Raw genomic sequence first — 23,649 nt, 5'->3', positions numbered from 1 at the left:
ACACGCTGGTGTCTCTGTTAGTGTATATCTCACAGAAATGTGACTTCAAGCCCTACAGACAGATGTTCCTGTTGGTGTATATCTCACAGATATGTGACTCCAACCACACAGACAGATGTTCCTGGTAGTGTGTATCTCACAGATATGTGACTTACAGCCCTACAGACAGATGTTCCTGTTGGTGTATAGCTCACAGATATGTGACTTCAAGCCCTACAGACAGATGTTCCTGTTGGTGTATATCTCACAGATATGTGTCTCCAAGCCCTACAGACAGATGTTCCTGTTGGTGTATATCTCACAGATATGTGACTCCAAGCCCTACAGACAGATGTTCCTGTTGGTGTATATCTCACAGATATGTGACTCCAAGCCCTACAGACAGATGTTCCTGTTGGTGTATATCTCACAGATATGTGACTCCAAGCCCTACAAACAGATGTTCCTGTTGGTGTATATCTCACAGCTATGTGTCGCCAAGCCCTACAAACAGATGTTCCTGTTGGTGTATATCTCACAGCTATGTGTTGCCAAGCCCTACAAACAGATGTTCCTGTTGGTGTATATCTCACAGCTATGTCAGTCGATCTTTTTCTTCAATGTCCTTGACCTTTGGGGTTGATAAAGGTGCTGATCATTGATCTTTTGCATGCTCATGTGTAAAGTTTCCGTTGTTCCATTGTGTTGAACTACGTCTGTTGGAGGACCTATGTAAACAAAATCGAACACCATTCTTATGCGAATGTGTGTCCTTCCGTGCTGATTAAATCAGAGACACTCACAACCCACCTTTAATGGTATTAGCTATTTCATGCCATCTCCTGAAACACAAAAGAAACAAAACACTTGAACTGGTCAAATTGGGTCCCTGAGGGACGCCAATATCTTGTGTAAACCTCACATCGCTTGTGACTGTATTTACTGAGCAATTTGACACATTCAGTTGTTCGTGTAGCTGGGAACTCATTGTAGTTGGGTAAAAGAAATGTGTAACCCATGTACACGTAGACATAGATACGTGATTAACATTTAAACATAGAGCTTATCGACCTCCAAATAATTGGTTGGTGTGTAAAGGTTAACCCTCTGAACCTCGTATGATATAAGGTTCATTGTGTGGACGTTGTCATCAGGGTCGCCCGGCACACTGTCTTCCATGTGTTATGACGCCTTTTACATGTATACAACAAACAAAATTGTAACAGACTCTTTCAATGGCGAATGGTGTGAGTTTGCCTTAACGCAAGGGACATTATTCCAGTTATATGCCGTCTGTCTTCTTGATGTGGGAGGAAAGCCCAAAGGATGGCAGTTGATCTTCGCGTCTCTCACTTTGGTCAAACCCACAAGTTTGGTTAAGCCATTGGGAATGAAAGGTCTTTACTTCCTTACGAAACCGAACACATATCACGAGGTGTTAGATGTGGCCAGCAATGAAATGAGTTGTCAAAGGAACATGCTTGTGTTTGTCGATGTTACGTTCGGATCTTATATTCGTGCTAATCATAATCCTTGGTGTGTCAAGGGCGCTCGGGTAGCCTAGTGGTTAAAGCGTTCGCTCCTCACGCCGAAGACCCGGGTTCGATTCCCGACATGGGTACAATGTGTAAAGCCCATTTCTGGTGTCCCCCGCCGTGATATTGCTGGAATATTGCTAAAAGCGGCGTAAAACCATACTCACTCACTTGTTGTGTCAACATTATACCAATGATTGTTCGCATTGAACGTCCACGACCTAGGCTTTCTCCAGCATTAAACTACATGGGACACAGAGCGACAATTTACTTATAGCACTAGTTAGGCATCTGACACACTAAACAGGTAACGCCCCAACAAGCCGTCGTATGGATAACACCGTAGTCAATCTATTGCATCCCAGTAATACCATGTACAGATAACACCCTATTCGGGTATCTGAAAGATAACACTAAAGTCAAACAATTGAATCCCCAGTTCCTTCACTGACAACACCGCCCAGGCATCATATGAGTAACACGATAGTAACACGATCAGATCCCAGAGGCATCGTTGCCGGGTAACACTATACATACTACATCAGGATATGTTTAATAATTCCATGACAGATAAAACATCCACGTAATACCAGGATTAATTGTACGTTTGCATACGATTGGCAACTGAGACAGGTTCACTTAAATTACCAAAAACAAATTCTTGAAAACACGAAAATAGAAATCACCGTGTGCCTTTTGCCGAATTTTAGCAACAAACATTCATACTGTTTCATTATTTATTCATATTTCCATAACACATTCCTTCCATCTGATTTCCTCTTTTGTCTGACATTTCTTTACATGGTGATACATTTCTAGCAGAGCTTTAAGGTAAAAGTTAAGTGTGGCATTAACAGATTCAAAGCAGCACCAAGGGTAAATGATGTATATTTTCGATTTGCACAAGCAAATACTTCCCTCATTTTTTATATCAAAAAATCAATCGAACATAAACATTACGTACTTAGTATTCACCTATTCTTGCCTTTTTATAAATGTGCCTATCCTGTTGATATTTAATCACTATAAACTGATGTTTAGATGCACGGTAAACTACACACATAAGCTTCCTGAACGACGGTGAAATGAATTAGTGTCACTGAAGCCAAGAAAAAGCACATATAAGTAACAGAATACCAACATCAGTGTTGAAGGCCTAAGCGAGATGGTGTGATGAGAGGAAGGATTCTAGTCAATATTCAACAGGATGTGAACATTAACTAAAATACGTGGTACTGTGTGTTTAGAGGTGTGAATGCCACGTTTTTGCAAAGAAGCAAAATTAATTGATTAATTAGTGATAGTGATTAGTGAGAAAAGGTGAGTCGACTGTACACCTAATACAAAAACTCGGAAACATATTCTCCATCGTGTCTCGGTCCGATGGGTAAAACGGGGGAAGAGAATTGCTTTTATGACCAGTATTGAACGATATCAGATCATCGATACACCCAAAGCGTAGCTCAACGTCTTGGCTAAATTTCCTTGTTTTGACAAGGAAACTCAGACTCGTGTGCATAAAACAAGGATCATCAAGGAGGTGTATAATTGGTGTCCCTTGGGAAGTTTACTTTATGTCTTTATGTCCTGTTCCCAAAGTTCACATATTTGTTCAAATGTATCACATATGTTGATTTGAAATAACCATAAAATATAATCCTTTTAAGCCACCGGTACAGTCATCTTCGTGTGTCCGGTCCTCTTCCTACGCCAGCACAACACCCCAGTCACGTGGCGTATGTGTAAAGGGTAATGACGGTTAGCTTTCTACAGTTGGTCATAATAGTGGTGTCCTGCTATGCCAGATAGCATGTGATCATTCTGACATGCGAGTAGCTCGCATTCATAGCGCTTGCCGCCCACCACGTTACTGGGAGATCTGTAAAGATTAAACCCAGTGCAGCCTTCTGTGATTGAACATGCAGACCCACATGGTATGGGCCTGGCCACCAGGATCTTCTGTGTCAGTGTACATGTGCTCCTCGTGTTTGGATACCTTCTATAGATGCCCCAGAATACACCTTGTTCGCTACCTGCAACACAGAAAAGCTACAATACATTTCAGGTCATTCAATTTTACTACAGATACCACCAGAACATCCGGCAGTTGTTGAAAACTAGTTGTATTGTTATATGCGTCAAATATGTGTTTTGGTCTCGTGCATCAGCAGATAAAAACAAGGTATGACACGTATCTTGTTGACCCTCATGGCAGAATTTCATTGGAGAGAAACACATCGTAAATAGATAGCTGGATAGATAGCTCATAGATAAACATAGAGAGTTCAGCTTCTTGTACTTATATTCGCCATATGGAATTACGAAGTGAGTTGGGATTTTAACGCTGCTTTTAACAGTATTCCAGTTACATCGCAGCGTATCAGCTTAGTTTGGGATGCAGACGTTAACCACTTTCGTAAAACACATGAGCACGGATATGGTGCTGACAATCTACACACACAATCAGGGGTAATTACGAACTCGTGCATGAATTATGAATAATCGTGCTCTTGGTTTATAGCGTTTCAAGGTAAACGTAATGGGTGCATATATGTACATTACAACCTCCACCCCCTGGTGACATCTTTTAATTCTTTGTGGCTTTGAAATGGATACGATCAAAAACATCCTTTCAATTCTCTAACTGTCAGTTTAATACTTTGTTTGTATGTTTGTTGTTTAATGCCGCACTCAATAATATTCCAGTTATATGCCGGTGGTCTGTAAGCACACAAATGTTGACCAGACAATCTAATGATTGACATCATGAGCATCGATCTACGCAATTGGGATACGATGACATGCCATAGCCTAGTCAGCCAGCCTGACCAACTGATCCCGTTAGTCGCCTCTTACGACACGCAATGGTTGCTGAAGACCAAGTTTAACCCGGGTCTTCACGGGTATCTTAGCTTAACAGATCTTACTATGTCCACCATTTACAATCGCCATGTAATTCTTGGTCTCAGGTATAGTCAAGATATCAGGACATCAAAAGCATCTCAGTAGTCGAATCATTAACGCTCACCCATAGATAAAGCTATCACGTATCATCGTATTTGTTGTTCAAAGGTACTCCCGGAAAACTGAAGTGAAGACCCATGTATATTTTGGTGTAACAATTGTTGCATAGTAAGATAAACTAATGTCCAAAAGAAAGTATACCAAGAGTTGGAAAAACTATGAAAGAAAGCAAAAGCATATGTATAGATTTCATTTGCGTTCCAAACAAAAACCTTACGACTGACTGAGATACAGAGGCAAAATGATAAGTTTCACAATATCACTGTCGCAAAACCTGGCTTGAAAACATCAGAAAGCACATTCGAAACCAACTTTATACCGAGTATGTCTACCTTGTGCATTAATGCACACCTGAACTCGACGACGCACCGATGACGTCAAAGAGAGATTGTTACAGTTCGGGGTGATCTGTCGGCCAAGGACCCCATAAATGTTCAATGGGGTTCATATAATCAGAACATGCCGACCATGGTAAAACGTGAATGTTCGCGTTGTTCTGCGTGAGCCTTGCCATATGCGGTCTCGAATTGTCTTGCTGGACGACAATGCCACGTGGCTGTTGCCGAATGAATGGTCTCAAAACGTCACCCCGATATCTCTGGGCATTCAGGTTTCCCTGAATAATAACGAGCCTCGTTTTGATATCACCGCCGATACCTCCCCATACCATGACGCTACCGCCTCCAAATGGTTGACCTTGTTGAACACAATTTGGCGCTAAACGCTACTCGTCTGTATTCTCGCTGCCGACCATAAGTGTTGTACACGCTACCTACTCTCATCGGAGAACATGACTCGTCCCAAGTCTCGCACTTGCCAACGTCGAACTCGCCTGGCCCATGGCATCCTGTCTCGTCGGTGTTGGCGTGTTAGCATCACTCCGCGGTTGGGTCGACGATCTCTGATACCACGTTCCTTTAATCTCCTGTACACTGTTTATCGACTGACCCTGTGTCCCGGTGCCGTTGCTGCCGTTGAGACATTTAGACATTAGTTTTAGTTAATATCAGAAAACCATTATTCTGATGGGGTATAATCACGTCCCTAGTTTCATTGGTCACCTGTATTGATTGAGCCTATTTGCCGACCACGACTGAGCCAGAAGTATAGCCATAGTACGACTATAGCCATAAAGTTACGGCAATGAGGCCATCAAATTGACTCAGTCACATTTGCTGTCTGAAACATTTGATTGACAAACTATTCGAATCCGTAGCAGTAAATCTTTGGTTCGGAAGAACTTGTTCTTGATGTGATGTGCTTCTTGATTAGCCGAAACTGAACCTTTCTCTGAACAGAGTGAGTGAGTGAATGAGTGGTGTTTTACGCCACTTTTAACATAACATTACGACGTGTGTCGCGTGGATGGGGGTGGGGTGAATCGGGGTGGGGGTGGGGGTGAATTAGGGGTGGGGGGAAGACCCCGGGTATGATGCTGACAAACTTTAGAAATAGAATGGGAACGATACAGTATTAGCACCCCCGATCCTAAGTTTCTGGCGTGTCCCAGGCACTCACTGTACAGAAACAATGACATGATTGAACACTAACTGAATCCAATCCTCCTACTGCGTTGTATATTCAATTCCAGCAAGATTGAAGGTTTAGTCCAAGCAGTTACATGCTTCCTTCACTATTCATTGTCAAAGTGCACTGGTTTCAATCAAAATTAAGAGCTTTTCCTTGTGTGTTGATTAACTGTGTGCAACATCCTGTTCTTGTTCACCTTGTCCTATCACGGGTACGGTGTTGAAAAAACCTAAACTAATCAAGCTGAATTTGGAATTGGAACCCACGGTCGAAGGTATCTTGTCCTTCAAAGGGAAAAGGGAGGCAACTCTGATGAAAGAGATGAAGCGCCTCAGACGACGAGGCCAACCGTGCACCAAATTGTTTAGAATTGTCAGGTGTTGATCAATAATTTACACCAAAAGCAGAACAGTGCTGGCTACTGTATGGATAGCTTTGACTCCAAAGGCTAACAAGTCAAAACATACCACTGCTTTTTGTCTCGTGACCTACTTTTTCAGAACGAAATGGGAGAGTCCATGTTATGGGGGTGTCTACACAGTAAATTGAAGCTGTTCATTCTAGAAACATTTCTGGAATATCGACTCACCAATAAGCTTAATGAATATAAGACCAAATCTGTGTATGTTGTAACATGTTTATTAATGACGAATCTATAAAAAAAGTAATCGAAACATGAGTCGAGGGTACTCAAGACATCTAATATTTCCATACAGGAAATATGTTCTGCAGAGGTAAATGCAGAAACAATGGCAATATATTTGCCCCATATTAGTTTTCCAAAGCACAATTTAAACTTAGGGAGAAGAACTGTTTCAATCAAAATCATGATTGTGATTTCAACTGAGATAACCAAATTGCCCTCCGAGCGAACGTCCACTATTACACAACGGAGAAATCCCTTTACTAATAAACTAAACGTATTTCTGCATAGGACGTTGCTGGTGATGCATTAAAATGTAACTGAACTGTTTGAGAGTTGCCATGTCTATCGACCCCGACTAAGTTTTCTTTACTGACAGTCTGCAGCATAAACTAACATGGTGTATTCCTCACCAAGCCATACCCACCTGCTCTTTGGTGATGATATGTCTATAGTGAAATGTGTAAAAACTATTTTAAAAGACATGTTACTGATACCCTTAACTCCATTGGTTCAACATATTGACTAAATTATTGTTATAATGGCTTGCCGTCTCAGATCGTATCATTTATAATGTCACTACTGAAATACCATTTGTACACTTTCATATTCGCTGTCTGTGCAAACATGTTACATGTACAGAAAAGTTTAACAAAACGTCTCAAATATTCCCTGAAACAATGTCACATTCAATAGCACTAAATAAAAAACCCTTTTCATTTGAAGAGCATTGTACCCTACACAAAACGTGTTTTAACCAACGAATCATAATGGAATGTTATATGAAATGAAATGCTAGGCATAAAAAATGTGTATAACCTTCACACATATTAAAACTGCTTTGTTTCATTTGCTAATATTCTGCCGATTCTTGAACTATGTTTCAGTTCAAATTCAGTTTATCACGGTAGATTATTTATCCTATCATTAAAGTGAACACCCGGTCACCCTAAAGTTAGTATTAGCACATATGTGCACTTCATGCCAGATCTAGGTGTCCATCCGACTCAATTTCTCTATTCTTGTTGGTACATGACCGCCTATTATGACCCTGCCCTTGACACAAACTACATTTTATTTTCATAGGACTTCTCCTAAAACTCTGAGAAGAAACCATCCTGTTTTGTTTTAGCATAACCTGCTTCAATGCTTCCCTACTCCTGTGACATGTTGAGCGGAAGAACCATGATGTAACACTGTCGTTTAACTTTTCAAAGCCTTGCTGTGAAAAGCATCTCAGATTTCCATGAAGTCTTATCATATCACAGACATGGTATGCTAAGATATGCATGTAAGGCGTCACGTCTTTAGTTTGGTAAACCATCACAAGTGTCCGTACCCATTGCTTGCACCTTTCATTAAGGGAGACAACTTCACACTCCTCAAAAGAACCCTGCCCAAGAATGGAGTAGATAGATGAGAATTCACTCCACAGAAAGCTGATTTCCTTCACTTTGGGATGATTAGGAAGAAAATCTGTAATGACAATATGCTGGGAAATCCTTTTATGTTCTGGTCCGGTAAAATCACGGAAAATGAATCTTCCCGAAGCTTTACCATTCTTAAAATGAAATTCCACCCCAAGGCCCTGCACAAATCTTTCAAATCTGGAGACATTGCAACACCTATCTCTGTTGTACACACTATTACACCTTTGGACATTGTCCAAAACTCTCAACTCTGTGATAAGATGCTTTACCAATTGATCGGATATGCGCAAAAACAAGTGAAGCAGATCTGGAACTCTTCTATTGATTGGAATAAAGTCAAACAGGGGAGGATGAACACAGTTAAAGTTATGTGACTTTCTTGTGGCCATCATAGATATTTCCTGTACAGTTCTTGCTCCCTGAGAAACGTCACTAACTGACCACTGCATAGTGGTGTCATATCGGTCTTTTGATGGACATTTACACCACACACAACTGTAGTTGCAAGCACATGATGATATTCCTGAGACCATGTTCAGAAACTTAAGATCACCACCCAGAAAAAAAGTCACCTGAAATATTTGTCCAAGAACACCTACATGGTCTAATTCTCTGGCTTCATCAATGATTTCTGTAAGTGCATCTGAAACATTCTGGTACGTTTCTTTCCCTGAAAATACAGCGAGTAAGTAATTGCCATTAACAGATAGACAGTTTTCCTCCTCGAGTATGGTGAACCCGAAATTTATTAATTTTTTTGTCCTGCCAAGTTCAGTACCATCACCAGTTAGTTTAACATGCAGATGTTTACTTTCAAGAAGCTTCTCTTTAGCCCCTGTTGTCAAAATGTGTGAAACACATTTACCTAATATATCTTTCAGGGATTGCTGTACACCAAAACTAGGATCTGGAGTGTTAACTATTTTGAAAGTATCATTGTATTCTTTTATCTTTTGAGACAAAACATGTGACCTTGGTAAAAACGGCATTGTCATTGATAACTCATGATATGCTTTGTTTGAAATATTTTGCATATCTTTGACATGCAAAAGTCTATCTAAATTGGTGTCCATATTTTCCTTATGACTGGTTACATTGTTTTCAGTTAAAGAAACTAAACACTTTTGACCATCTGTCCTTTGTGCCTGTACTGATAATGGGTCTAGTTCATAAATGTTCATGAAAGTCAAGGCTTTTTTACAGTCTTCTACCAGCATGTGTTTTCGTTTGTATTGTTGTGATCTGGACAAAGTGTTTTCATTGGACGACACTTTCAGTATTCGATACTTCTTCCCATCCAAATGTGAGGGCTTTGTAGACATCTTTCGAATTCTTTTTTTAAGAGACACAGTTTTAGATTGCAGCCTTTTAGCCTTTTTGATCACTGATTTATATTTACGATAATACTCCTTTTTTAAGTTTCTCTCTTTTTCTAATTTAGAAAACATTGATGGCAAACAGTGTTCAGAAACAACAACTTTGAGATCATAGAATTCATTTTCCCAGGTTACAAGTAGGTGTTTAAATTGCTTTCCCCCCTCTCTCTTAGTCTTATCATGCTTTGATACTAGTTTCTTTAAGTAAGACTGTAGGACAGGTGATACTTTGTCAAACAAAACAAATGAGCTATCAAGATGATGTTTGTTGCAGACAAAACCAATGACCCCATTACAAATATCTTTACTGAAGCTGTTCCCTGTCGGTGTTAGCCTCTTGTATTCTTCTATTAGTGTTAGTTTTGACACTCTTAAGGTTATACTTAGTATATCCCCTTCACCCCCTAGAGCCATGAGTGGACTTTCCATTGGGCATTTGGAGTTGCTAACAAATATCAAAATGATCAAAGTATAAAATGAACAGTTCATATTTGAGCTCTGTCACATGTTCCAAGATTAGTTCCAGTTCCAGACATAGTTTGAAATATCAGGGCAGGGTCTTCAAGACAGGCAACACATACTACACTACTCCCAGTGTACACCTCAGAAGGTTGATATCCATCATGTTTCCTTTCTCCCTCACAAACTGCATAAAGAAGATAAATCCGCGATGTACCAGTTTTCGTTTCATGTCAGTGGTGTACTCTTCACGGGGTTTTCTCTCATAGAATCCAAAGCGGACAGTTTCCCTGTTGATATAGCCAAAGTCACCAGCTGGGTTTATGATCCTGTACCACCAGTCCTGTCCAAAGAGGATGTCTGGTGAGTGTACATCCAGGAAGGTGAATTCACTCCTGTACAGATGTCCAGTCTTCGATTGAAGTGTTTTTGTTGACAGTTCCAACAGAGAGCTGGCAACCTCTGGGGATGAGATAGGAAAACGGATGAACACCAAAGAATCTACACCACGTGAGCATGTGAGGTTGTCCTTGATTGAGTTCAAAAGTTGAAATATGAAAATGTCCTGTGTGCCTGTCTTCTCCAGGCTTGACCTTGTTCCAATGTTTGAGTCCTCAACCCATTGGTCATACTTGGAGGGCCAGCCAATGTAGTGAACTTTGTACTTTGTTACTGATCCTTCTTGTTTGGTGTCTATTATTCTGACATCAAAGAGCTGGGTTTTGCTCCATTTTATCTGTGGTTGTGAGGTTGCAAATGACTGGCCTTCATAGTTAGATCTGTATGAAAGTCCAGCCTTTCGTCGACGCAATGTTGGAGGCATCCTGTCTGATAAAAGACACTTCATCAGGCACAATGAAATTCAGGTCAAATGTGTTTCGTGAGAAAATGTTAGAATATTCATGTGATATATCACACAGTGACACAGCTTATCTTGTGGGGGAAAAGGTGTATTGGATCCTAAACAGTTGCTGGTATGGTACAAAACAAATTCATAAACGGAGATTGATAGTGTGCATTTCTTTATTAATCTAAAACACCTTCTATATAAAACTAGTTGTCATAGTAATCTAGATAGAAGTCAACGTTCTGTTTAACAACATAACAGCGTATTAACAATATATTGTTGTAAAAAACTGAATTACTTGATGTGGTTGTTTCAAAATAAACACAAGTGAACTCATATAAGGTAAACAAACGAGAGTTCTCTACCGTAATGAGAATTACCTCCCTTTCCTAAATTACACACCCCCATAGGGAACCAAGTGAATTCGTCCAAAATGTCCTCTACCGCTCGCATCGAACATTTCAAGTGTATTTTCTCATTAACTGCTTGTTATTAACGTGTGTTCTTGTCGTGAATATAATCCTGATTATTGTTTATTGAAATGTGTAAAGTGCATACAGGAAAATTATAACGTCTACCCACCACACAAATCCAAAACGTTCCCTCAGCGTTGACAGTGACTGAAGCGGCTTCTCCTCAGGATCGAAAACGAGGCTTTGTTATTTCAATGGGAAAATGTATCGCTTATTTTGTGTGGACGGTTTGATGTAAATAACCGTGTACGGCGCGTTTTTACAACCAATCGCAACAAGCGTTGAATATGACGTTTGTCGATTAATATAAACTGGTTTTCAAGCGTAACCACTCTCAATGCCCATGAATCAAGGATTTTATTAACGCCTCCCAACACGCACATTATCATCTTTCTTATCAGGAAGACGTAAGTCTTCGCGCTACAAAATATGCAATTACGACACGAACATTTCTTAAAATGTTCTCTCATCTTTAAATATCCTTTTGTTCGTAGAATTAGAACATATTTTCAGTGTAACCGGTACAGTTTAACTGACCGTACAGCTCAATTACTCGAGAGAGAAACTATGTTCTAATGCGACCATACCATGTTTATATATTGAAAAGAGACTTATGTTTTGGTTTGTACCCTGTAGCCATGTCTCCATAACTTAAATGTCAAATGGCCTCAATCCTCCAGGATATATATTGTGTGACTGTTGATAAGCGCAATCAGGTATGTTTGATCAGAGCAAGTATATTAATGCCAAAATGTGTCTTTCCAAAATGTATTTTCATATGTGGGCAATATACTCCAAATTGCATCTTTAGTCAAGCTAGACCTTTCAACTTATTGTGTAGGGAATCTTTGAAATGTTTCTAGGCCACGCCAGACATTTAGATACAGCTAAGGCCCAGACAAACCTGAGCTGTAGGGTTATCGAGTCACACCTTAAAGTTAGACTCGTAATTTCAAAAATCTAAACGACAAAATCTTTCATTTGTTACAAGTTATTAATGTGCAAAAATAAATGTAATGTCTAGGACTTTGTATTCAGATTAGGGATATTCCTGGGTAAGCCACCCACACACATATATATATTCAACATTTCAGAGTTTTGATGTCGGAATTAAGGATTATTGTTTTCCTTGGGCATAGCACCCACAATATATGGGTAAGCTCCGTTAAAGACACGGGAAGAGCACCCATTATACTTAAAAAGGCAATAGTACCCACAAGTAGCGTTTGGGTCGCGCGATAAGTTAGACTCCTGGTTTCAAATTTCGTTATGTGAAATAGTTGCTGAGATGTTTAATTCGTACTTTTTTATGACATTACTCATTCATTATCATAATTTGATACTGAGTCGCACCGCCAAGCCTGACTCCTCAATTCAAAGAACCTTCAGTTATATAGTTATTGAATCTGTGCAAAACGGTAATTACCTTGTAGTGAAATTGCACATTACAAAGAATACTTGGTTAATGTAACAAATGTTATATTTGGGATATCGTTGTGTGTTCAATACTTGGTTAGTTTTCAAACTGGCACTAAATCAAACTGGCTAGATGATCACTTTCATACCGTTATTGGATAGGTATATGTGTTGCACAAGTATTTCAACGATCTCCTGAACTCATCTAACTGATTATGTTCACATTATGCAATGCTGTTTCCGTCTGTGAAAAACTTCACACATATCAATTTGTACTCGTTTAAGCTTGGGGTCCAAGCTTCACGGAACGGAGGGAAGTTGTCATAGCGACTGATTTACGACTACCATTATCTGAAGAACATTTGACTCCAAAGGCTAATTACCTTGTAGCCATGACATGTATATGTCTCCATAACTTAATTGTCATTATGTTTTAGGCGCTAATCGCCGTTGCTAATCCTCACCAACATTTCATTGTATATTGACTGACAGCCAACCTGGGCTGCTATATCACTTCCCGTTAATAACTGTTATTTATAGTATGACATTTATTGCCTTAATTATTCATCCCCTGTGCTGTGTCGGTTCATCACCCCCAGAAGTCCCATGTTCAGAGTAACGTCATTGTCTTTCCACTGTTGTTCATTATTATATATGTGCTACCATTACACTGTTAGTCAAGCTTGGATTCCGAGTGCTGATGTAGGCACGACCTCGAGCAGGATGTGCCGCTCGTGGGAAACGTCCTGAGGTTGAGCTGGAGCTCCGCTCACCTCTTGTATGCCTGAGCTGGAAAGTCCGCTCATAGCTGTGTTTGTGTTGTCAGAGCAGGTATTCCGCTCATTGTGCAATTGTTGTTTATTGTTTACATGTTTACATGTTGTGCATAAAGCGTTGACACTTCGTCCTGTCTTGTGATTATCACAAGGCTCCGTTTTGTTTTGGTATTACCCTCGCTCTACGTACATATGCTATGTCTACATACAAACTAGGTATTGATCCAGAGCTTGAAAGACACCTGGTGCATATAATTACTTAATTACCGTAAGTAGCACATTCCGTGGTGACATTTGCATCACTGTATATTCACGCTTGGTGTGGCGTATAGTCATTGTATCTACGCCAAAGAAACATAGTCTCAAGGGTAGTCAGGACAGGTCTTTGCTTGTGTTGGTTTTAAAAGGCTCCTGGCTACAAAGAAAGTTGTGTCCCAAAAAACGATTAAGTTGATTAGTTATTAGGTTGTCTAGACACCATAAGTTCATGCCCTGAAAGGATGGATATCATTAGGTTCAAACATGTGCGCTCTGGATGTATCTATCTTTACAGTCATGTCATTTTCTCAGACAAGGTTCTCCATTAATCGAACTCTATCAACGCATTAACTGTTGAAAAACTGCATATGCCAATCCACGTGTCTGTACTCATTATGTGTCGTTCATGCTCAAAGGTTGCAGCTCCAAGGTCAGAAGCAGAATGTAATTTGTTGAACAAAACTATGACAACTGTATTAAACCGCGACCAACATAATTATCATCTTTCAGAGCGAGAACCACATTGGAAATCAACGTTTTGGTGACATCGCGAAATTACTGAAAACATACGACCTTTTTAAAGTCTTTGACTGTGGCTTGGAACCAGTACTAAACTCTGTGTTGAAAAGTCATTATTAACTACCAACATGGAAGTGTAGATACAAGTTATCCAGTGTACCCAGTTTATCATGTCTTTTCTTATCAAATCTTCATTCAATTATGATAAATACCTTATAATGCATCAACATCCAATTAACGGTTGATATCACCGGTTGAAATATTTGCCTGGACGTTTGGCGTTCCATCTCTCATAGAACCGGAGCGTTGTGTAGCAGCACTACTACCTCCATCCTCCCCTTTTCCGTCAGTGAAGCTTTTCTGCATTAACTGTAAAGACCACGGTCACGATTTTGAATGTAGATCTATGTTGAACTCGCGCCCAGAAGAGGCATTTTGATTGGTCGTTGATTTCATGTTTTTAGTCTGTGATAAGAAGATGAGGCTAGTAACGTCACTTCCAAAACAAGGCTAAGGTGGATCCAGGGTTATATCAGAATAGCTACTCGAAGATGGCAGTTCACACTAACATCAGAGCTTTATTAGGTTTATAAAACTATGGTGTGCTATCCCCTTCACCTTACCAATGTTTTCTGAATGAATATATAAGATAGATGCGCGATTAAGAACAATGAAGAAGAAATCGTGGTTTGTTTCGCGATAAAACGTTGTTCTATCATGACGTCATTACTCGCAACTTGATGACGTCATGTATTGGACGACGAAATTTTTTAGAGGGAATCGTCTTGTCAGTTTTTCCCCATGAATTAAGGCCGGCAACGCAGATAAACGCAGTGGCCGAACGATCGCATCGGAGTAGCTGAGATGTGATAATCGGTATTGGGAGAAAACGTACAAACAAATCGACGTGAAGATTGTGAGAATATGCGGGAAATACCAAACTTGATAAAAAAAATGGGTTTGTCCGTTAGATCGGAATGAATTCAGGGAGTTATTCACATACCGGTAAATATTTTTAAAGCTTGTACATTTGATCATCATGATGAACTAGGTTGTATGTACAGGTGAGGTGAGGTGAAATGGGGTTTAACGTCGCGTCCAAGATTATTGCAATTATATAGCGACGTGCATGCACGTGTATATATGTGTGTGTGGCTGCTTGTACTAGTCCGGACTGATGCCGATTTATAGTGCTAGCACACTGAGATACTCCACTCAGACACAGTATACTGACTCCGAGCCGACCAGTCCTTGTTTTAGCCTCTTAATGCCGAGCGCCAGACAGGGTAACAACAAGTACCATCTTTTAACGTCTTTTGGTATGACGCGGCTTGGGATCGAACCCCGGACCTTCCACTCTCCGGGCGGACGCTCTACCATTAGACCACGGAGGCGGTCCTGTATGTACATAATGTTGATATTTCATTTACCCTCATGTTGTATTCTCTCTGCACGAGTCCTTTATTTCTTAAATATTAACCTGTAATTATCATTCTTTCTGTAAAATAGTAACATGCATTAATATAACTGTCAATAACACAGGACATACAGAAGTCTGCCTGTCGTCATAGTTGTGATGTAATGACTAACACCTGACAACCCCACATGCGTTATAGAAGTATTTAATTGCATTAAGTAAATTACATCCTTTATGGAACTTGCAGTGTTTGAACACAATGAAGGGCGTGAGCAGACAGTGTAGACTCCCTGGTGTCACCCCTTTGTCCTGGCGTTGCTCCTATCAGAGGAAGAAGTGATGCTGCCTGCATCTGGTGTGCACTTACTGTTCTTGTCTACAATGAACAAGTCAAAGTTCAAGTATGTCTTTGTGCTTCCGTTCCCATAATGAATTCTTACATAGTAACAAATATCCGAGACCGACGGTGTATATGCTTTACTGAACGGACGATATAAAAATATAATGAAACTATATATGAGGGTTCTAAAGATTTTGGCTGCAGCGGAATTATATCACAAAGAAAAGAGTTTTTGCGATCGTTTATAATATCAAAGCCCTGCAAACAACGTACTTCTGAGGCTTTTCTTGCTTCAAAAATATTGTTCAATGCAATAACATTTTATTGGTAGTATACCCTCGCTTGAACAACAATGCTTGTCATCGTATCCAAGTTGCGCAGATTGATGTTCACGATGTCAATCACTGGATTGTCTTGTCCAGACTCGAATATTTACAGACAGCCGTCATATAGTTGGAGTATTGCTGAATGTGGCGTTAAACAACAAACAAACAAGTGTAAGAGGTATAATATATTTAAGATTTCCCATGACTAAAACGTGTCCAATCGCAATCCTTATTAGCAACCAGTATCTCATCAAACAAAATGTCCATTTTACAGACTATACCACATTACCCGGATTGATTTAGATTTCATTTTCCTGATATGAAGGCATCTCACCTCACCTCACTTTCAATCATGATACCGAGGCTGATATCCTGATACGATATGCATTCATTAGTTGGGATCGATTTTAACCATTAATCCAGAAGTGTCCCCATTCGGGGGAGAGAACCCTGGTGTTCGGCCTAACGAGAGAACAAACTAACCACTGGGCTACCCGACCACCCAAGGTTCACTGAGGGAGAGATTTAGTAAACTTTCCCAAATGAAAAGTTTGTTGTCAGTGGTGAAAAAATGAAATCTGTTTTTTGTGAAAATGACCCAAGTGTCAACAGTCTCGTGTTAAAAGGGAAAACGAATAGATTGTTTGATTGTGCTCAGCGAACAAAGAGTTTCTTGGATACAGCTCGGAAGAATAGATGGTTCTCTGGATAGGGAGAGTTTGAATTGTTAAAAGACCAACGGTCTGTCAAATGAAATTTTGAATAAAAACGTGAGGCAGCTGGGTAGCCTTGTGGTTAATGTGTTGCCATTGTGGTTACTGTTATGATAAATAGTGCCAGCTAGCACACGCTGTGACTTAGTTAATGACGTCATGGTGACCGCATGTACTACCGCCGTGATACCAAAATAAACCCATGATCCTTCCATGTCGTCTTGGTTACGGAGACGGAGATAGTCTCGGTGTGAGACCATGCTTGCCGTAAAAGGTGACTATGCTTGTCGTTAAAGGTGACTAACAGGATCGGGTGGTCAGGCTCGCTGACTTGGTTGATGCATGTCCTCGATCCCAATTGCGTGGATCGATGCTCTTGACATTAATTCAATGGATTGTCTGGTCGAGACTCGATTATTTACAGACCGCCGTCATATAGCTGAGTGCGGCGTTAAACAACAAACCAACCAACCAACCCGGTGTGAGAACTAGGAGGAAGGACATCACAGGTCCAATCTCCCCCAAAAATGTAGAGCTTATTGCTGAAGCCCCAGTGTGAGATCTAGGAGGAAGGACATCACAGGTCCAATCTCCTCCCAAAATGTAGAGCTTATTGCTGAAGTTCCAATGTGAGAACTAGGAGGAAGAACATCACAGGTCCAATCTCTCCGCTTTTAGCAATATTCCAGCAATATCACGGCGGGGGACACCAGAAATGGGCTTCACACATTGTACCCATGTCGGGAATCGAACCCGGGTCTTCAGCGTGACGAGCGAACGCTTCAACCACTAAGCTACCCGACCGCCCTTATATTAGAAGAAGACGGTATTTATGGATAGGGTGTTTGGGGTGCGTGCTGATATGGTGGTTTTGTGGTTGGGTTGTGTGTTTCGGTGGTGAGACTGGGTGTATGTCGAGTACAAGTACATGGGCTTGGGGCGCGTTGTAGTGTACTAGTATATGGGCTTGGGGTGGTTGTCGGGTACACGTATATGGACTTGGGGTGCGTTGTAGGGTACTAGTATATGGGCTTGGGGTGCGTTGTCGGGTACTAGTATATGGGCTTGAGGTGGCTGTCGGGAACAAGTATATGGGCTTGGGGTGAGTTATCGGGTACAAGTATATGGGCTTGGGGTGGTTGTCGGGTACAAGTATATGGGCTTGGGGTGGTTGCCGGGTACAAATATATGGGCTTGGGGTGCGTTGACAATCCTGTGATTCGTGGCGGGAAATTCACAAACAGTCAGATAGCGTACAGATTCAGCCGTTTCAAGTCGAATTCGTCCCGATTCTCCCGTTCTGAATCCGAATCTGATCCGATTTGCATCTTCCGCATGGTAAAAAACGTCCGAATCTGTCTCGACAGCGTCCCGATTCTCCCGAATGCGATCCGACAGAGATCAGACAGTGACAGGACAGTGAACCGGAAGGTTCGCATTTGGCAAGATCTGAACGCAGTCTAGACTCAATCGACAAGAAACGGCAATCAACAATTCATGTCCGTTCATCACGACAGCGTCCCGATACAAAGGACAGCGTCCAGACAACACAGGACATTGTTACGATTTTGATCCGATACAGCTGAATCTGTCACGCCATAGTCACGATTGTAATCCGACTAGATAAAATCGGCTGAGTTTCCCGAATGTTACGGGACGCACCATACTGTAAGGAGTGCTTGGTCGACCTCTGTGGACCATTCCCGACCCGAAGGACTCTGTTACGAACGTATACGAATGTGTTCAGACAATGATAGGACATTCAAGATCATTGAGGATAGTAATCCTTTTCACTTTTCGTGTCGTAGCCCTATTTGATCTCAAACGGGAGCCATAATCGGCACTGCGTAAACCTGGCCTTAGCGGGAACGGGGAGGTGACAGCCGTATTTGTTTTAATAACTGGATTTGGTTTTGGCGGACTGGGCAGGCAGTTTGATCATACCGATCGAGTTGTTGACTGCACTCCGACATAATATGTCGTTTTTACAATCTGATTTCGAAAAGATGGCAGATAGTACACTGGACTGTTTTTCTGTGTTGTGCACTTTGCAAGAGTGAGTGAGTTGGGTTTAACGCTGCTTTTAACAGTATTCCAGTTATATCACGGCGTGTCAGCTTAATGTGGTAGGAAAGCCCGAAGTGATGCAGGTCTCAGACGTTTACCACTTCCGTGAAACCCACGAGCACGGGTATGGTGCTGACAAATCTAGAAACATAATCGGGGCGAACCGGGATTCGAACCCACAATCATAGACCCGTGAAGATCCGGGGTAGGCTAGATCTTCAGCAACCCATGCTTGTCGTAAAAGGCGACTAACGGGATCGGGTGGTCAGGCTTGCTGACATGGTTGATGCATGTCATCGATCCCAATAGCGTGGATCGATGCACATGATAATAATCACTGGATTGTCTGGTCCAGACTCGATTATTTACAGACCGCCGTCATACAGCTGGAATATTGCTGAGTGCGGCGTTAAACAATAAACCAACCAACCAACCAACCACAATCATAGCTTTCAGGCATGCCCTAAGGACGCAACTCTGCACAGCGAATCGCGGCGCCTTAGACGACTGGGCCACCCGTGCCCTCACTTTGCAAGAGATTGATCCCAACAGTATTTTGGGGGGAAATTTAGTGCTTTTGAAGGTTAGGATTATGGTGGAGGTGTTGGTTTTGCGGCCTTGTGTTTTTTCTGGTGTTTATTAGAAGGTCCATAATATGGGGCTGGGTTTGGAGTTATTTTTTATTTCGTTCACGTAAGCTTGAAGGTCGTGGTCAGGAGTTTTTTTATTTCGTTCACGTAAGCTTGAAGGTCGTGGTCAGACTCCGAAGGGTTAGACTAACTGTCCCCTTTTGTTTCAACCAACAAAGAATCTACCATGACAGATTATGACAACTATTGGTGTTTCTTTTATTGCCAAAGTGAGGACACTTTTAAAGTTTAGTTTGAAGGCTCTGCCGCAGCTGTTAAAATATTTGAATTTTAAATTGGCTTGTTTTAGTATGAACCCAAATCTGTTTGTGTACTGTGAAGTGAGGGGGTGGGACCTGTATTAAATGCTAGAGGTACTAAATATTGATTGATGTTTCATTAGGCCTAGGTGGAACAAGGCCCTTTTTATTTTATCTTTGATTCGGTTTGAAGTTATTCGGGAGATTGAGAGGGCATTTACACCTCGTGGCTGTGGCTGTGGCTGTGGCTGTGGCTGTGGCTGTGGCCGTGTCTGTGGCCGTGGCTGTGGCTGTGGCTGTGGCTGTGGCCGTGGCCGTGGCTGTGGCTGTGGCTGTGGCTGTGGCCGTGGCTGTGGCTGTGGCCGTGGCCGTGGCTGCGGCAGTGGCTGTGGCCGTGGCCGTGGCTGTGGCTGTGGCCGTGGCCGTGGCCGTGGCTGTGGCTGTGGCTGTGGCTGTGGCTGTGGCCGTGGCTGTGGCCGTGGCGGCTAGAAAACTTAGTGGAGTGGATTGGGAGCTGCAGGGGGTAGCGATTGAGATCGTGCGCGAGTTTGGAGGGGATTTTTCGAAAGGAGGTGGTATGACTGGACTGCGGGCGGTCATTTCTGTCTTGGTGACGGTCGAATGATAGTGTCCGGTTGCGATTTGACGCCATGATGGATAGTTGGAGAGTTGGATTGCAGCTGAGACCGCAGGGGGATGAGATCGAATCCAATCTTGAATCCAACCATGAATCAGCTCGAATATGCTTATATACTCGAGGAGTGACAAAAGCGCAGATCTCGAAGGAGGCAACCGCCATTCGGGCAGTCTCTCATCCTAAACCACTAGCCAAGGCTACAGAGCGTGTTTCACAACAAACTTAAAACTGATATCACAGATAAGAATAAGAATAAACACCATTACTATGACTATCATGATATTGTGCAGCATTTGCACTTAGAAAGGTGTGGTGCAATGCAGTTGTCCCGATAGTATTGACCCTGGCATGTACACTGTGGAGCACAGTTCTTCCAGCTATTGTAACCACCCCATATACTTGTGGACCCACCCCAAAACGATCATGCTGTACGACATTAACGGCCATAAAACCCTCCTTAGGACGTTCCAAACTCGAAAACATGACATTAGCCCAACGTCGAGTATCCCAGTGCTGGCATTCTTTTCTTTTTTTTTGCATAGTATACAGAAGAAAGTATATTAAGCAATACAGTACAAGGGGACGGTCAAGAATCTGGATCCTTGTCACAGTAAGAAAGATCAGTTTTGAACCAAACATCGTTTTACTAAAATACCTACCTTCAGTGCTGGACGGCATTGCCGTGGTTCCGAGGCTACTTGCACTTCCGGTCGTTTCCGTAGTTTCGATTGCAAGGGTGGTTTCAATATTACCAGCACTTCCGGTTGTCCCTGTTCCCGCAATGGGTACACAGATCCCGCCTACGACCTCACCTGGCACTGGGTCTGGCACAGGGTTAGTTATGCATGCTGTGTTCGGCCAGTTACATACACTACCGTCATAAACAGTACCAGCCCCACAGGTGAAGTGAAAGGCTTTGCTGAAAACACACCGGTAGGAGGAGGCACTGTCAGCAGGGTCACAGAAAAACTCGCCATCTGCTCTACCTATGCAGAAGTCTGGATTGCAGGCCAAGCTGAAATCAAAACAACTCAAACGTATTTATTTGTAACTCGATAATGTCACCATCTAGAACTGACATATGGTATCAGGTGCATCTGATTTATTCAGTTAAATAAGAGCGACGAAACCCCTTTCCATATTCTTAAGAAATCTATCTCAAAAACAAGGTATGTACGATTCCGACTATATCATGAGTATGTGTTTATGAATCACTATCAAATTGTGATGATATCAGGTGTTCGCGAAAATGTTGAGCGTATCCTGCCCCATCGGTGGCACCCGTCACAAACACACGCAAAGGCAAGTCAAGTGAGGCCTCAAATTTGGAAAATGTTCTCCAAATGTCCACCATAAAACTTTTTTTAATTCTTTACTGATGCCTTGAATGTTGTAACGTTTATCAAACAACTTCTGAACAAGAAATGTATGACGCGCTTTGAATTCTGTGTGGAGAGTGTTTCGTCATGTCATGCATAAATCTAAATATGAAACAGATGAAGCGGTTAAACAATTGTACACGTGTGGTTTACTGTTAACACACACACTCTCTGCGTATCCCGGGTGATCTATATGACAGCTTTCAGCTCATTTTAAGATAAAATAAAAAGTCACCTTTGTGATATGCGCTTGAAAAAAACTATTTTATATAATTTGTTTATGATTTAAACATTTCGCGAAAGAGATGATTACACAACTGTGTCAAACAGCAACAAGGTCATGTTATCAAACCGCCAAAATGTGGACACTCATCTGAGTTTGAAATACACTGAAAAAGAGACACAACGAACCTGGCATATATCATTGTAGTCAGAATAACTGACCACAGGAACATGTTCAGTGAATATCGTTCACATATGATGACATCAATTTTCTCAGTCTATAGCTCCTTCCACATCCTAAGATAACATGGAGATCTCAGATCTCAGGAGCAAGTAGAATCTAACAGTGATTTCCCAACAAATCCTTGTAGTCCCGAGATTAAAGATGACCGAAAGCAGTCAAGGAATTCTTCCAGCTTGTGCCAGATACTCTATAATGTCTTCCCTACAGTAACTGTTCATGAACAAATACTGATATTGTATAGGTACTGAATCAGTGGGACGCTTCATCTTATAAACACCTGCATCGTCTTGTCTAGTTATATTGCCGCAGCTGCTGACGTAAACATTCCCTCCTCACCCAATCACTTATGTTCACGAGCTGTCTGCCTTTGTCTCAGAATGTCATTGCCGATTACCACCTTTTAACAAGCCGTTTCATCGTGGGTCGCGTGCACGGCTAGCATTATTTATTAACGATTTCTGTAACATAACTGCGACATGGGGATTCTGGTGTTTCCAGAACATCGAACCTGTCTAAGGAGCCGACGCTAGTGGGGATCGGCTGGTCACAATGCGTGACCAGGCAGTGTCATCGTACAGCGACCTCCTGGGTCGTGCTGAATTATGCTGTTATGTAATCTTCATTGACCTGTAACCATTAGATGATCGATTTCTGAATCACCAGATAGACTGCCTTTATATCAACGTAAACATGCATACGCGAAGATAGATATCATAGTTGTAAGGGTAAAAAAAGATAATAATAATAACTGAAACGGGTACCTATAAACATTTTCGAATTGTTGTAATGTGAATACGGAATTACAAATGTAAAATTTGTATTAACTCTACATTTGTAATGAATGAATGAATATTTTTCTACGCTGCATCAACAATGTTCCAGCTATTCACGGCGAGAACCAGTTAAAATTTCAAACACCTACTTATAAAGAACAACCCTAAAAGTATGATATCAAAGAGCAAATAAAATATCAGTCATATACCACAGACAAATAGAAAAGATATGACTATTTGTGTTAAACCCTATATCTTGTCATAAAGATGGATTTCTTTCAAAAATGCTATAATTGTATGGCTTTAAAAGGAAAGCATGAGTGAAATGTGAATGTCCTATACGGCATCGGCTTAAAACAACGTCATCTCCACGACAA

General features: G+C 41.4%; 1 protein-coding gene across 1 annotated transcript; it reads right to left on the bottom strand.

Annotated features, from left to right (window-relative positions):
- Positions 1-3,281: 3,281 nt before the first annotated feature.
- On the bottom strand, positions 3,282-22,488 carry LOC139447329 (uncharacterized). Its single transcript, XM_071228631.1, has 3 exons — positions 22,445-22,488; positions 21,314-21,669; positions 3,282-3,547 (listed from the first exon to the last, which is right to left on the bottom strand). Exons 1-3 carry the CDS (start codon positions 22,486-22,488, stop codon positions 3,282-3,284), a joined length of 666 nt encoding a protein of 221 aa, XP_071084732.1.
- Between the last annotated feature and the right edge of the window lie 1,161 nt (positions 22,489-23,649).

This window comes from Haliotis cracherodii, unplaced genomic scaffold (genome assembly GCF_022045235.1).
Source record: "Haliotis cracherodii isolate W230 unplaced genomic scaffold, xgHalCrac1.p SCAF_7, whole genome shotgun sequence".
NCBI lineage: Eukaryota > Metazoa > Mollusca > Gastropoda > Lepetellida > Haliotidae > Haliotis > Haliotis cracherodii.
The sequence above is the reverse complement of the archived record's forward strand: the minus strand, read 5'-3'. Positions and strand labels throughout refer to the sequence as shown.